At 40.4% G+C, this 16,679-nt stretch overlaps 1 protein-coding gene across 1 annotated transcript; it reads right to left on the bottom strand.

The window, feature by feature from the left end:
• Positions 1-3,487: 3,487 nt before the first annotated feature.
• On the bottom strand, positions 3,488-8,347 carry LOC139396477 (E3 ubiquitin-protein ligase TRIM39-like). The gene is made up of 7 exons (XM_071143498.1): positions 7,775-8,347; positions 7,314-7,409; positions 6,757-6,990; positions 6,246-6,408; positions 5,389-5,415; positions 4,036-4,415; positions 3,488-3,703 (listed from the first exon to the last, which is right to left on the bottom strand). Exons 1-7 carry the CDS (start codon positions 8,345-8,347, stop codon positions 3,488-3,490), a joined length of 1,689 nt encoding a protein of 562 aa, XP_070999599.1.
• Between the last annotated feature and the right edge of the window lie 8,332 nt (positions 8,348-16,679).

Here is a 16,679-nt window from a genome sequence, read left to right as displayed (position 1 = left end):
GTGCAACACCCAATTCCAATGTGTGAAAACGTTATTGCCCCATTACACTCAATAACTGGTTGTGCCACCTTCAGCTGCAATAACTGCAACCAAATGCTTCCTGTAGATGTTGATCAGGTTCTCACTGTGGAGGAATTTTAGGCCACTCTTGCATAGAGAACTGCTTTAACTCAGTGACGTGTGTGAGTTTTCAAGCATGAACTGCTCACTTCAAGTAATGCCACATCTCCTCTATTGGGATTAGGTCTGGATTTTGACTAGGCCATTCCAAAACTTCAAATTTGTTGCTTTTTAACCATTTTCACATAGAGTTGATTGTGTATTTTGGATCATTCTCTTGCTGTATGACCCAGCTGCACTTCAGCTTCAGCTCACATACGGATGGCCTGACATTCTCCTGTAGAATTCTCTGACCCAACGCAGAATTCATGGTTCCTTCTATTAAGGTAAGACGTCCAGGTCCTGAGGCAGCAAAGCATCCACAAAACATCACACTACTACCACCACCATGCCTGACTGTTAGTCAGTGCTTACTTCGTAAATTGGGACGTGCTGGAACAAAAAGTTGGCCAGAGAAGGGGGTGACCAGGGGTACTCTGCAGTTCCAGAATCCACAACAAAAAAAATCCCTTTATAATAAAGCATTGCATGCATTATCTTGGCTTTTGCATACAGGCATAGATCAGTAGAGTAGAGGCGTTTGTAGAAGTTGCACCCAAGGGGAACATTTTTTGTAGCCTAGAGTTCAAGAAAAGGTGGCCTTTTTATACGCATTTCATGCAATTCTATATCATTTTAGATGACTGAAGACTTTTGCAGATTATATTTTAATAGCTCACAAATGATCAAAATGACAGGCTACTTTGACACTGTCGTGGAAAATGCTTTATTAGGTGAGAGAGACTGTTATTTCTTCAAACGTTCAATACTTAGTATCGATTAAGAATTGCAATAATAAAGCTAGTCAATGACCACCCCATCGGGGGAATGCAAGCTGTAGGTTTTATCACCAAACCATCACAAGTCAATTGCTAGCGCCAAGCCCCAGATGCCCAACTCAGTCACACACACAGATGAAAGCTATTCGATGCATAAACAATATAACATAATCTTGTATTTTTTCTACCATTACTGACAAACTGAGATCAATAAAAACGACCATGTCTTCAATCCATCAATAGCCTAGACTTACTGCAGGTGTGTGGAGACACATTGTACAATATGAAATTCTAGTCCTAAAAAAAGCATTCCATTGTCACTGACTCACCCAGTGATGCTCAGCTCACTCACCGGCGATGGCCAATGCGCTCATGCCAAAATAGTATTTAGTTATACTTGGTAAAACAACGCTGTTCGCTCAATAGCCCTATTTGGAAGTTGATAACTTGGTAGCCAACAGACAGATTAGTCTTCTCTTTTTAAATAAAAATGGTGTGCTGTGCGACACAGGCGCGTTTCTCTCACTCATCACAGCAATGGCCACGCGTTGGTCTATGTTACGCAAATCATAAATCCCGTCTGGCCAAGCATGAATCAATTATCAGGCACATTTTCACATTACGTTTTGAAGGGGGCAACCAGGAGAATTATGGAGTGAACTTGAATTAGCCAAACGCTGATCGCTTTTGATAGAATTTTTACATTACAAACAGTTAAAAGTACTTTTCATGGCACAAGAGGTACTGGATCCAGGCAAATATGTTCCGGAATGAAACAGTCCAAAACTGAGAGACGAGTCAAAAGTATAACCTTTTGGACGTAATGGCTCCCATAATGCCAGATATCAGATATATGCCACACCTCCTTGAATCAGCTTTTCTTTTGTCGGAAGAGAAAATATGCACACGTCTTAAAAAACTATTTACAATTTTATCAAATGTATTGCACAACTTCATTTGTTTTATCACTTTACACATTTGGTATCTACCCCTGTAAACGCCTGATGACGTGAGTATAGGCAAGTTGCTTAATACAAACGCATTTTCTCCCACATTCCCTTTCACCACCTCTCCTTGATTACATTTGTCCTTTTTTGAAAGGAGCTGGTAGAGGAAGCAGGAGTTGAGTAAATCACAGTCCATAGACGTTGTAGTCCGGTGTCTCATTGTGACACGGCTCAGAACACCATCCATAGACGTTATCGTCCGGTGTCTCATTGTGACACACTCAGAACACCATCCATAGATGTTATAGTCCGGTGTCTCATTGTGACACGGCTCAGAACATCATCCATAGACGCACAGCCTGTATCCGCAACTCCCCACAATTCTCAACCAACGTGATTCCGGTAAGAGAGTATTCATTTGAATATTTTGATATGGAGAAATTCCTTGAGCTGCAATGAGAATGAATAAGCCAACAGTTCAATATTCTAGAACACTGCTGTGCGTACACATTCTGAACCAATGTTTAACCACATGAAAAGCCATTTTCACATTTGTAGACGCTGGTTTGATGCTGGAGATATAGGCTGAAGTGTCAATTGCCAGTTAGTTCAAACGGAGGCGTGTCTGACAAGTGCATTTTAATTTAACACTTCCCAGGATATGTTTTAACAGCTTGTTTAAACACAGGATTGTGTTAGAATGTCATGGAACATTAATCACCTCAAGTCAATAGTATATTCCAAAGTTGAAGGATTTATTCATCACCTTGCCACCCTGGAAGTCACCCTCAGTTTCATCAGCAGGCTGTGCTAATGGAGGGCCCTCCGAGTGAGTTGGTAGGGGAGAGGTTTGGTATTCACCAATGGATTGCAGCCCAATAAATCTCTTCTCATGAAGCGTGCACATCACTCCCAGTAATGGATTTAACAGAAACGGTGGAAAGCCTCACACCGAACCAATGCTTTTAAATCCATGAGCTGGTGTGCAAGTGTACACAAATGTGGAGAAGGGGTTTGCAACATTCTGAATGGATAACCAATTGATTTGACTGGCAAGAGTATATACAAAACATGTGTCCAGTTCTACACACTTGGACTGAAATAGGGCTTCAATTGCATAGTCCACGCATTCTCCCCTTCTCAAAATCCACTGGAGGAGGTGGTCAGAGGAGCGGGACATGTTTTCATGCAATTGTTTAAGTGACGAGGGAGCAATTGAGCTTTCCCGGGTCTCCTCAACTCCATTGAGGAGAGGACCAAGGTCCCTTCAGACCGCATCCAATGACATAAAATGTAGACATTAAGGACAGGGGAAGCAAAGTTTGAGAAGCTAGTCACACTGACTCATCCCACGCGAATGGTAATTAAGGCGATGCCACTATAGTAATATTACAGTCCTGTTAGATGGGAGAGGGACAGCTGTACTTTTTCTACATGAAAGAATGAGCTGGAGGTAAATAAAATATATTTTATTTTGTAAAACTTCACACAAAGAAATATTCATAGAACAATAAGTCTACCTCTAAAACATTTTTGAATTCACCATTTTCTAATGATTCTGACAAGAACTCTGCCCCAAAAGGATTGGAATGTCAATGAGCATCATCGTCCACGTAGGGGGTTTGTTGCAGTGTGGGTTCTAACAATCATGGCATGGTTGGCGTGTTTGAATGAAGAACGGAAGTAGTCAGGGCTGAAGACAGGGAAGAGTCTTTCATTGGTTGGCACGTGTTGGTACGTGTAGAGGTGATCACCGAGATGAATGTCGTAGAATGACACAAGTCGCTTCCGCCCGTCAAAGTACACACCCACATGTGCCTGTAACGTGTAATGAAGCTCATGAATAAAAAGTTAAAGTAGATGATTTTGCCCCTCTGATATTTAGTACATTTGACTTGAAAGTAAATATAAGCAAAACCACCACATCAATAATGTCAAATATCTAGACTTGACAAAAGGCTAACTACAAAGACATGCATGAAGCCAACTAAAATGAACTACTTCGCCAGGTCAAATATCCCGGTGAGATTTCACCCCCTATTGGCAACGAGACGTTTAAAGGAAAGTTACTTATTTTATTTCTTAAAACACCCATCATAGAAAATGTACTAGACTAGAGGGCCCTTTGTGCCCCGTATTCAACTACATACCTTTCTCATTTGTGTTACGATGGCCATAGGGTTGGTGGCAGGGGTGGGCCAAAGCCTCCCCTCACGGTGTACCAGGACCCAGAACCCATTCCCAGGGGTGAGACCCACCCCTTGAGAAGTCATGGAAGACTCAGTTGCCACACCTATAAACCACACATCAGATCCATTTCCAACCCAATCCTCCACCTCAACCTCCCAGTATGCTCGATGGCTGCTGAACCCCTGGGTGGCGAGGACACACGGCACCTGGGTGAAGCGCTGGGTCGACATGGGGAACGTCCTAGCAATCTTGCTCCGGTCCACCCGAATCTCACAACCATGGGACCCCCTTCTGAACAGGAGCGATGGGTGGGCTGTGCTGGGGTCAGGAGTCACCTCAACTGAAGAGGAGAAGGCATAGGTAGGGGTAGAGGAAAACTACAATCAAATGTTGAATTCATTTTTCAAAGTTGAGCATATAGGGATAGCAACACCAGGCACTAAATACACTGCTCAAAAAATAAAGGGAACACTTAAACACAATGTAACTCCAATGTGACAGACGGGACAGTCTGGAGACGCCGTGGAGAATGTTCTGCTGCCTGCAACATCCTCCAGCATGACCGGTTTGGCGGTGGGTCAGTCATGGTGTGGGGTGGCATTTCTTTGGGGGAGGGGGGGGGGGGGCACGCACAGCCCTCCATGTGCTCGGCAGAGGTAGCCGGACTGCCAATTAGGTACCGAGATGAGATCCTCAGACCCCTTGTGAGACCGTATGCTGGTGCGGTTGGCCCTGGGTTCCTCCTAATGCAAGACAATGCTAGACCTCATGTGGCTGGAGTGTCTCAGCAGTTCCTGCAAGAGGAAGGCATTGATGCTATGGACTGGCCCGCCCGTTCCCCAGACCTGAAGCCAATTGAGCACATCATGTCTCGCTCCCTCCACCAACATCACGTTGCACCACAGACTGTCCAGGAGTTGGCAGATGCTTTAGTTCAGGTCTGGGAGGAGATCCTGCAGGAGACCATCCGCCACCTCATCAGGAGCATGCCCAGGCATTGTAGGGAGGTCATTCAGGCACGTACTACTGAGCCTCATTTTGACTGGTTTTAAGGACATTACAGCAAAGTTATTTTTCCACTTTAATTTTGAGTGCGACTCCAAATCCAGACCTCCATGGGTTGATACATTTGATTTCCATTGATAATTTGTGTGACTGGTGTCAGCACATTCAACTATGTAAAGAAAAAAGTATTTAAATAAGAATATTTCATTCATTCAGCTCTAGGATGTGTTATTTTAGTGTTCCTTTATTTTTTGAGCAGTGTATAATACACAACATGGAGGCAGACTCAGGACTACACATTAGCTCACCTGTGAACTCTTTAACCAAGGTAATCTCTGAGGGATAAACAGAAGGTAACAATTAGAAAACGCAATTGCAAATGTTTAATGTTGCACATCTGGCCCATACTCATGTTGTCAGACTATGAATGCTTATCTAGAACCAGAGGTGTATCCTACTAATCAGGTTTGAGGAGTTGTGAGGTGGCTTAGGTCAGGTCTGAGTGCAACCCGAGATAACCAGGTAAATGTTTAAGGCAACAAATCCTTCAGAACCAACCTGCTCCCGGGCAGGCTAACTACTCTGATTTAAGTGTCATAGTTGAGGACCAGTGAATGAAGTCTGATTTCCCCCCCTATTGCAAAGATATCATAGTCTCCTTCAACTGAGGAAGAATCAAAAATGTGTTAATCAAATCTTCATTAAAATACCTCATTTAGTAATGACCAAATGCATTTTAAACTTTTGTACGACTCAATATAATTACATCAATAGGTGTGGGGAAAGAGGTCCTCATGCCTTCAGAATAGCCTCAATTCATTGGGGCATGAAATCGACAAAAAGTCAATAACCATCCCAATGGTTCCCACAGTTCTCAAGTTGGCTGGATGTCCTTTGGGTGGTGGACTATTATTGATACACATTCCGGTGCATGTAGCACCTACCATACCCCGTTCGAAGGCACTTAAATATTTTGTCTTGTCCATTCATTCTGAACAGCACACAAGCCATGTTTCAATTGTCATCTACACTGACTGAAGGGATTGTAACAAGTGACATCAATAAGAGGTCATTCCTTTCACTTGGTCAGTATCAAGGAATGAGCAGGTGTTCTTAATGTTTAGGATTCTGTGTATAATCTGACTATGGCTGTGTTCACACAGACCTGAGCCAGCACTGCCATTTCTAGTGAAGTATCCCATCTTGGGTAGTTTGGCCATGTTTTGCATGAAATGCTCCGCAAGGTTCCCAAGTAGATCTGTGGGGATGTTAACGCTGCATGGTCCTCTGATGCCATCTGGAGGAGCAGGAGGGAGAGAGGGAAGATTCTAAGGAGAGAGTGAGAATGAATGGAGTTAAACAAATGCATCATACACGCATGTTGATCCCCCTACAACGATGACCGAGTTGGATGCAAGACGTGTGGATAATCTACAGCATATTAGATTGGTGTAAGCATTGGCTGGAAGAAGTTTCCAGAAGTTTCCACCATAGTTGCATCCATGAAGGGGACTGTAAGACAGACTATATTTCTGAAGAATCTAAACCATGATTCCTCACAGGGTAAATTGATTGAGCTACAAAAAACATGTAGTCATTTATGATATAAAGGGATTTGCAGATCAGTCAATCAACTCTCAAGTTAGCTGCAAAGTCAAACACGCCCAATAACTCACATTAAGAAGCTCAAAGGAGTCTGAGGAGCCAATCACTCGCTCCAATGCAAAAACTCTGCTCATCAGAGCAGTAATGTCTTCTTCAAGCGCACAATTCCAATGGGAAGCTGTCCTCTCCAGCTCGTCCACTCTCCTCGAGGCCTCAGTGTTGTAGCGATCGTAGAGCATACTCACCTTGCTGACCAGGGCTACGTGGAAGGCATTCACAAACTCGATTTGCCTCGCTGCTTTATTCTACAAGTAGATGAAACAGAAGTGAGGATTCATGGGATTTGATACCTTCTGGAAATTGCAGATAGAAATGCAATAAATAGCACAGACGCAACTTCTTGATAAATTTGACAGACATTTTCTGTTCTACATGATACATTTCTGAACGTTCTGCAGCATTCCACCCCACCGCCGAAGAGGTCAAAGAGCGGTCTTCAAGCCATGGTAATTTTCAGTAGCAGAACAATGTAAGACCCATGGGAAGTTGGAATGAATTACTTTCGAATTCTATGGCAAAAGATTGCAAAATTACAACAGCGTAACATAGCCAATTCAAATGAAGTCACCTCACAGAGTAGGACTGAAGAGTTTAATTTCTCTGCCTCAATCCGAGTGGCCTTCAGCTTCTCCTTGACCACTGTCTTGGCTTTAACCAGCTGAGCCTGAAGTTAAGACCATAGGTGTTAGCATTCGTGCTGGAACAAAAAGCTGCACATGGTGCCCAATAATTATTTGTAATGCACCAAATGAAAGAAAACCCAATGAAGAGAGCCAAAACAGGGTGTGCCAACTACCCAAACTAGTCCAATAGGAAACAATGTTCTGTTACAAATTTGTTATAGTGTGTCATACGGAATAGAGCTCAGAACCAGGGATAAAGCAAAATATAACGCAACGGAAAACAAAAACAAGCATTTATTGGACAAGTTCAGGTAGTCCCTCCTGGTTTAAGTCAGTTTGCTTCCATTTGGTGACTAATGAATACAACCCTGGATTGATGAACAGTTGCTCCAAAACTCATTCTTACCTTTTGAACCAAGAACTCTACCCGCATAGTCACAACCAGGTGGGCCGGCGCCTGGTGAGAGTCACACGCCACACACAACATGGTCTTGTCAAAGCAGCAGTAAAGCTCCAGGAGCCTGTTGTGGGTCGGACACATCCTTTCCTCCAGGTTAGCTAGCGGTCTGACTAGCTGGTGCCTGGAAAACCGGGCATTGTGGACCCTTGCATGCTCCAGGCAGTACGACGACACACACACCAGGCAGGTCTTGACGGCCTTGGACATCCTGTCTCCGATGCATATGTCACAGGAGACCTCTCCCGGAGCCAGAGTCAACGACTGGTCGACAACCTCGTCCACTCCACTTGCCCCCTTGAAGCTTTCCACAAGGTCTCTTATGACCATGTTGACCTGGATGTTGGGGGCTGGTGTGAAGCTAGTCTTGCACAGAGCACAGATCGCAGTGTCTCTCGTGTTCCAATAGGCCTCGAGACAAGGCTTGCAAAAGGTGTGTCCACACGGGATTGTGGCTGGGTCAATGAAAACACCAAGACAGATGGAGCACAGGAACTGGTCCTCTGACATTGACAAGGCCATATCTTCAAGCTGTGGGCAAAGGGTTAGAAAACATTGCAATCCCTTTGAGTTTCAAATGAATTAGTCTGTCATTTCATAGTGGCACAGACACACCATTATATAAAGTGACTAGCCTGTAAAAAATAAAAATAAAAATTAAATATTAACATTATGGTCAAAAGTCACATTTGAGAACACCAAAATATTTTAATAATATTTGAGCACAGAGTAAAAATAGATCCCTCAAATAATGTGGGTTGTGTACAAGCTTAGAAATGGCAAAATGACAATGTGGAAAAATACAAATAAATAGTCTCCATTGGACACAAAAATACTTGGCTAGCCTTAAATCATGCTTAAGTCACTCAGCTGAGCATATAACAAAAGCTTCAACTCAGGAAGTCTGCATGTGTAGCGTGCTGGAACATACACTCCAAAAACAGTCTAAACCATCAGATATGCCGAGGTTTGACTATTTATTTAACTAGGCAAGTCAGTTAAGAACAAATTTAACAAGGTTAACTGCCTGTTTAGGGGCAGAACGACAGATTTGTACCTTGTCAGCTCGGGGATTTGAACAACCTTCCGGTTACTAGCCCAACTCTAACCACTAGGCTACCCTGCCGCCCCTATAGGCCATACAAAGACTAGTCAAAACCTTACAGAAAGCTAACAGAAACCATTATTAGTGCGCAACTTGGGCAGGAGCTCACCGGAAAAGTACTAGCACCTCAAATGTTCTACTGCTCGAGCTCCTGTTCCTACACTAAGTATTGTGTAGCTCCTGGACCTAAACAGTTTGAGCACCCAAATTGAGTACAGGCATTCATTTCAGTCCAAGTCAAGCACTGATAGTTAAATTGAAGACATGAATAATAAACAATTAATCCATAACTGCCCAAAGCAATACATTTTATCAGAGTCACTGACACATTAGAGTTAAAGTGCACATGCACACAGCCTCAAAACAGGAGAAAGCGAATAAACAGGTTGGCAAGAATTTCTGAACTCCAGATAACATCAGCATGGTATTGGCCATCTAGCAGCTTTTAAGCCACTGGTCAGCCATATTGGTACTCTAGTAGGAGCAGTACTTCAATTAAAATGTTACGGACAAATTCAATTATTTTTAAGTTTTGTGTTGTAGTAGGGAGAGTAACAGTCGTCTCAAAATGTCCTTTTTTTTACACATATGTTAATATGTTTAGCTCACATAATAATGGAAAGTCTAAAAGAATAAACATGACAAAAATAGGAACAAATTCATTTCTATAGCTTCCAAATATTTTACAGTGGTGAATGAATACCAATATGGAGGTGTGATGGCTTAAACACAGCACCCCCTGTTAGTCATCTAGTGTATATACACTATCGTTAAAGTTTATGGTCACTTAGAAATATCCTTGTTTTGAAAGAACCATATTTTTGGTACATTAAAATAACAAATTGATCAGAATTACCATGTAGACACTGTTAATGTTGTAAATTACTATTGTAGCTGGAAACAGATGATTTCTCACATGGAATAGCCTTCATTTCTCAGAACAAGAATAAGCTGACAAGTTTCAGAATTAAGTTGTGTGTTTCTGGCCATTTGAGCCTGTAAACAAACCCACAAATGCTGATGCTCCAGATACCCAAGTCTAAAGAAGGCCAGTTGTATTGCTTCTTTAATGAGCACAGTTTTCAGCTGTGCTAACATAGTTGCAAAAGGGTTCTAATGATCAATTAGCCTTTTAAATGTATAAACTTGGATTAGCTCACAACGTGCCCTTGGAACACAGGAGTGAAGGTTGCTGATAATGGGCCTCTAGATATTCCATAATGTTTTATTTAAAGCCATTTCCAGCTATAATAGTAATTTACAATTTTAACAATGTCTACACTGTTTGATAAATTTGATGTGATTTTATTGGACAAAAATATGCTTTTCTTTAAATAAACATGTGTTCTGCTACGTTCCTTTCACATTCCCACAAATGTCAAAGTGTTTCCTTTCAAATGGTACCAATAATATGCATATCCTTGCTTCAGAGCCTGAGCTACAGGCAGTTAGATTTGGGTATGTAATTTTAGGTGAAAATTGAAAGGGGCTAATTCTTAAGAGGTTAAACAGACATTTCTAAGTGACCCCAAACTTTTGAATGGTAGTGTATATATTTTATTGGCAACCATTGATTTTTATATCTTTAAACGATTGTTGCAATAAATGGTTAAACTGTTCCAAAAATAAGTGTAATCAACCTTGCAAGCATAGCATTGTAGGCCAAACTGTAGGCTACAGATTCACTCATCGTGCTGCTCTCATAACAAAGTGAATTTACCACACACACGTGAACAGCCCGCCAATTAATTAGTACCAATAGGAAACGTGTCGCTCATCCTGATCTCCAACATGCTTTCACCAACAAAAGGAAATTCTCTTGACAACTGCATTTTCAGTAGTTAAATGCAGCAACAAAAACATGAAACCCATATATATTTTTAAGACTAAGTTGTTCACAAGCATGATAGCTGTACCTCATGTTTTACGCAATTTCTTGGCCATTAGCAAAATCTTTAAACTCTCTTTGGATAATTCATTCCAATCGTTTAAAAGTTAACAGCAGATATTTTGCATGGAAGTTTAAGTATTTTGATAAGTTCACAAATCTACAAAAACAGCCGTTTTACATCCTGGCACAAAATGCAACATCTTGGCCATGTAGTAAGAAGCATGTGAATGTATCCAACTGGTATGTGAGACTTCACAAATGGTAAATTCCCACCTCCCACTTAGTTCCGAACACAACATTTACCTAAAAGGCCTTAAGAATTCCACATGGGGATGGTACAGCATAGTTGACATTTGACAAACTTTTGTTAGTCTTGTCAAAAGTATTCTTTTGAAACTCACCTTTCTGTGTATGCAGCGCAACAACCAAACAGAAAAAAATCTAATGAGTTTCAGGTTGCATTTTGTACTTTAAGCTCCTCCCTCTTTCATGAAGCAATCAATCAGTGGAAGTGCCATTATGATTCCCATACCCACATCTGTGCTCAACAACTATTGGTTTAACCCTGCAGTACACAGATTGAAAACATTGTAATGCTTTTGGTACTTTGAAGACAACTGGGAACTCAGTTAAAAACTAGGTGAAAACATGACTTCTGTGATTTTCAGATCAGAAAGTCAGATCTTGAGAAAGAGGCCAGGGTTCCCAACTTGTAATTCCAAATTGGATGACCATTCAAAACTATTTTTCCCAGTTGGAGATTTTTCCCCGTTTATTTCAGAGTTGTCTGGAACCCACTGAAATTGACTAAATTTGACTACAAATTGACTTAATTATTTTTCTAACTCCGATGAACTTGTTCTATGCAAACATGAAAGCAGGGACTCGCTCCTGCTGGTTCATTCTCTACAACATCCGCAGAGTACAACCATACCTCACAGAGGAAGCGGCGCAGGTCGTAATCCAGGCACTTGTCCTGTCCCGTCTGGACTACTGCAACTCACTATTAGCCGGGCTCCCAGCTTGTGCCATCAAACCCCTGCAACTTATCCAGAACACTGCAGCCGCTTGATTTTCAACCTTCCCAAGTTCTCTCATGTCACCTCGCTCCTCCGCACACTCCACTGGCTTCCAGTCTACGGTTGCAACCACTACAAGACCATGGTGCTTACCTACAGTGCAGCAAGAGGAACTGCCCCTCTCTACCTTCAGGCCATGCTCAAACCCTATACCTCAACCCGAGCACTCCGTTCTGCCACCTCAGCTCTCTTGGCCCTCCCATCCCTACGGGAGGGCAGCTCTCGCTCAGCCCAGTCCAAGCTCTTCTTTGTCCTGGCACCGCAATGGTGGTCCTGAAGCTGTCCTTAATCCAATCATTTAACATTTGTTTTAATCCTTTATTTAGCATGTACCACCCTTATCTTGCCACAGAGTCTAACGTTTCACTGGTTTCTTTTCCCCATAACCACTGCACCACCATGTTCATGAACTAAAAAAAATTAAGTTCATTTTAGCTTTGGTAACCCCTATGCTAATTCCTCGTGACCCCTCCACCCTTTTGTCCGTTCTAGGAATCTATTTCAGAATAAGACATAACATGTAAATATTTTTCAGAATAAAATGACAAAATGTCTCATGATATTAAAGTTGCCAGGAGTGTTTGTGTCATCTTAGAGATATTTTTTATGTCTCTATTTTGGTTTGGTCAGGGCATGAGTTGAGGTGGGCATTCTATGTTTTGTGTTCTATGTTTTCTATTTCTGTGTGTTTGGCCGGGTGTGGTTCACAATCAGAGGCAGCTGTCTATCGTTGTCTCTGATTGAGAACCATACTTAGTTAGCCTTTTCCCACCTGTGTTTTGTGGGTAGTGTCGTGGAAATTTCCTCTATTTACCAAATCATGGGAGCAAACCACACACACAAGTCAGAGTTAGTTATAAAAGTCCATCTTTAATTATATGAGCTCTATCACAACCCTGTGACTCTCAGATTGATTCAGTGTCTCCCAGTGAATCCTCTGAGAGCCCCCTTCCAATACAACTGAGTTCCTTTAATAGCAAAGACCCACATAGTCAGACAGCATAGACATAACTCATCGTTCAGCTTTGTCTCCTTTCCCAAACCATAAACCAATCCTCCATTACAACAGGCATATATCAAATTGTCATTTAGATACAACCCACTCTAAATACAAACTCCTGGACAAACTCACGGAGAGGAGAGTGAGGCTATAGGTTAAGATAGAAACAACATAAGAGGGAGCATAGAATGATTCCAGACACTGCAACCTTCCTTTCCCCACTATGGGAAAGGTAGAGAGTGAAAGATATGTTTACACATGATGACACTTTGACCTCTCCCCTCTCAGCGGCCATGCAACTTAGTCTTGACATAGAACAGATACTGCAACCCTCACCACAGAATAACACAAAAATACCATTCTGATGAGAATTAACTTACACACATTTGATGAATATAAAACATCTTACATATGTTACCAACAAATTCTGAATCTTCCCTAACATTCCCCTCTCAAGGGACTCAGTCCCTTTTGAAGAATCAGAATAGTAACATACTCAATATTTTAAAATTCAAATCCCCTCAATGTCAAATACCTTAGCTTATATGTAAGCTTTCTCCCTTCTGAAACTAAGATTACAACCTTTATTCTACAAGACAAAATTACACATGTTTAATAACACAGAATAATCCATTTGAGGAAAATAAAAACATATTTATGCTCTGTAAATTACATGAGAACCAGTGTCTAAACACAGGCCTCCTCACAACATATAGGACAGACATCCCTCTAAGTACTCAATATACTCAGGAATAGAGAATAGGTCATTGAAATCATTCATATTACAAATCATAAGTAACAACCCAACTATTTAGCAAACCAATATTTAGAATAGCACTCCTCAGTGATTCAAATTTGTCTTATCACTCAAAGTAAAAACCTCAATTTAACACACATCAATATTAGCAGATTTACATACAGTATAATTATCCCATAATTCTACTATTAACTTTTTTAATCATGATTTTAATACAGATCAGTATCTCAATGCATTCTTAATCTAAATTACTACAATTTACATGGTGTAGACCTCTTCAATCAATCTGATACCACAAAAGTATAAACAATTTTAATGGCACAGTTAGATTAAACCCCCCCCTCTCAGGCACGGCATCTTCTGGCATCTTCGTTTTTCTTCAAATAGCTTTACAGTTCAAAGTGGACGGCCCTTGATAATGTCCCAATTTCAATGTCTCATCTTTACCACTCATGTCTTGTCCATTCGTCAACCAACATACCCACATCATAAGAAAATGTCAGAACAGATCTTTCTCCATGATCACTCCAAGTGGATTCTCACAGTATGAGAGAACCATGAAAGAAAAGCAGTTGATAGCTTAGATCTGATACTGTACACCAATTTCTGGCTTGGTTCTTTTCTCTCGGTAGAAGTGGTTAGGAAAGCCTCCTTCAATGCCTTTGTCTCTCTTCTTCAGCCAGTTAGAGGGGGTTTTGAGGTACACACACCATTCGGTCCAAATTATCTCTTCCATGCATTAAGATACCGTCTGATGTCACCCTTCATGATCACCTCGAAAGAACAGATCAGAACAACAGTTTAGTTCAGTTCATTAACTACATGATAAATGATTACTTTTACCAATTATTCTTAATATTCATATCTAAACATATTTCACAGAGAATATCAAAACATTCTATTGAAACTATTCTTTCAAATTGGTTTATACTCCCCATCTCACTGTCAACTCCATCGTAGAGCCAAGGATCAAGAAATTAGACCTATATCTCTCGGGAATAGAACAAAACAAACACAACAATACAATACACTCAACAATACAATACACTCAACAATACAATACACTCAACAATACAATACACTCATTCACATATCACTTAAGTTGCATAACTTCAATTCAAACCCTCAAAAAACGGAATCCTCCCCCATGTTTTACACACATCTCTCCATATGAGAGTAATGTAAAACAAAATGTCAGCTAACCTAATCAAATTAAAATCACTAAACTGAAGGAAAAAAAAAACACTCCACAAAGAAAAATTATTTAACCCCTATGGTCATAGGAAAATAGACTTAAAGCAGCATACCCTTAGTTAAAAGCAATGCCCTCTTCACACTGGTCCAAATTACAAATATGGATTAAGAAACATATTTACCAATTACACAAATTATTTTGAAAGCAGTATTACAAATGACCATACATTTATTTTCCAAATGGCTTTCCAATGCGGGTGATCAAGCCACAACGGAAAGTCATCAGAAGGTCATAGGTCATACAAAACCCTCCAAAGCAGTGTTTTGCACTATATAAAACAATTTGCAAACAATAATCAACTAGTTCCAAACATTTTCGTAATTCCATGTTCCCAGAACATTCCTTTATCAAAAGAATTTGCGTGTGTAATGAAAAGTCAGAAAATAAAAACTCATTACAATCCCAATGTGGTGAGTGCCCCAATTTCACTCACTCTCCCCAAGAGTATATTCCCTGGACACATTCCAGAGAGAGACAGTGAAATATCAATTTTCCCGAAGAAAACACAAAAACACTTAGTATTCATTTACACTACATTGATTCAGAAACTCAAACGTGAACTATAAACCAAACCTAATGATAATTCCACTGTACCTCAAATCATTAATCATAAGTTTTAATCAAATCAATGTATATGCATGATGCATGTTAAATCAACTCCTAAAAAAAAACTTTTAATCAGCAACCTAATAATTTAAATCTGTCGATATAAATTTAGTAAAAACCAATCCTGATTTTTTAAAACAAATCTAAAATCCTTCAAAAGTCGGTGCTGTCTCATCTAAAAATAAAAATAAACTTAATTTTTTCCCCCACTGATATCCACAAAGGTCAATACTGTTCAGCACATCCATTAATGATCTTCCTTTAGTCTGTACAGGGTCTGAAGTTCCAATGTATGCAGATGATACAGTGATAAATTCATGCAAATAACAAACTACACAAAAACTCACTACTATAATGATTCAGATGACAAAATTGCTCAGAGACTCATGTTTACATCTCAATAAAATAAAACACAGTCTGCATGTTCCTCAAAAAACAAGTACTGATGTAAAACGCTCCTGGTGGTATCTGATTTTAAGTGCCAAGGCATCATACTTGATTCCAACCTTTCTTTTAAACAGCAAATAATAAAGGAACTCAAATACCAAATTCAACCTAGCTAATTTACCAAAACATATGAAATTGTTTTGACTACACTATATAACTACTATAACAACACTATAATTAAAATCTATGATATTCCCACCCTTAACATACTAGTTTAGTCTTTGGCCCAATCTTGCTTTTCAACATTCATACCCATTCAGTCTTCTGTCAACAGGTTGGCGTACTATTCAATCCAGCAATCACCTTTAATGACCTGACATTGTTCCACATAATGGAAACATACCATAACCTTAGAGTACATGAACTTTCCTGCTCAAATTAACTGGTGTTACTTAAACAATCAAACCAAGAATCAATAACAATCAGAAGCTATCCTTACGATGTTTTATGATTCAGACATCCAGTCTCCCAATTCTCATAGCCTAATACAGTAAATATAAACGCCACAAATCTATGATGCCCACCTAGCGAATCAGCTGCTAGAAATACAGACAAAAATGTACCTGAACAACGGTTAAAACAATTAGAGTAAGGTTATTGTATATTCAAACTAATAACGCAAATGTACGTTATTCTACAACAATCTACCTGCCTCCAGCAACTTTCCCTGACAATGAGCAGCCAACATAACAACCCACTCTCTTACATACTTTC

Source organism: Oncorhynchus clarkii, unplaced genomic scaffold (assembly GCF_045791955.1).
Source record: "Oncorhynchus clarkii lewisi isolate Uvic-CL-2024 unplaced genomic scaffold, UVic_Ocla_1.0 unplaced_contig_5256_pilon_pilon, whole genome shotgun sequence".
Lineage (NCBI taxonomy): Eukaryota > Metazoa > Chordata > Actinopteri > Salmoniformes > Salmonidae > Oncorhynchus > Oncorhynchus clarkii.
This window is presented reverse-complemented; position numbering and strand designations above follow the sequence as displayed.

What these genes read in the sequence shown, in the direction of transcription:
- LOC139396477 (XM_071143498.1), bottom strand. Translation starts at nt 8,347, where the DNA reads ATGGCCTTGTCAATGTCAGAGGACCAGTTCCTGTGCTCCATCTGTCTT. An exon ending in TAGAGTTCTTGGTTCAAAAG is followed by an intron (nt 7,410 to 7,774) that starts GTAAGAATGAGT and finishes TCTTAACTTCAG; the next exon opens with GCTCAGCTGGTTAAAGCCAA. An exon ending in TCGTAACACAAATGAGAAAG is followed by an intron (nt 3,704 to 4,035) that starts GTATGTAGTTGA and finishes TACACGTTACAG; the next exon opens with GCACATGTGGGTGTGTACTT.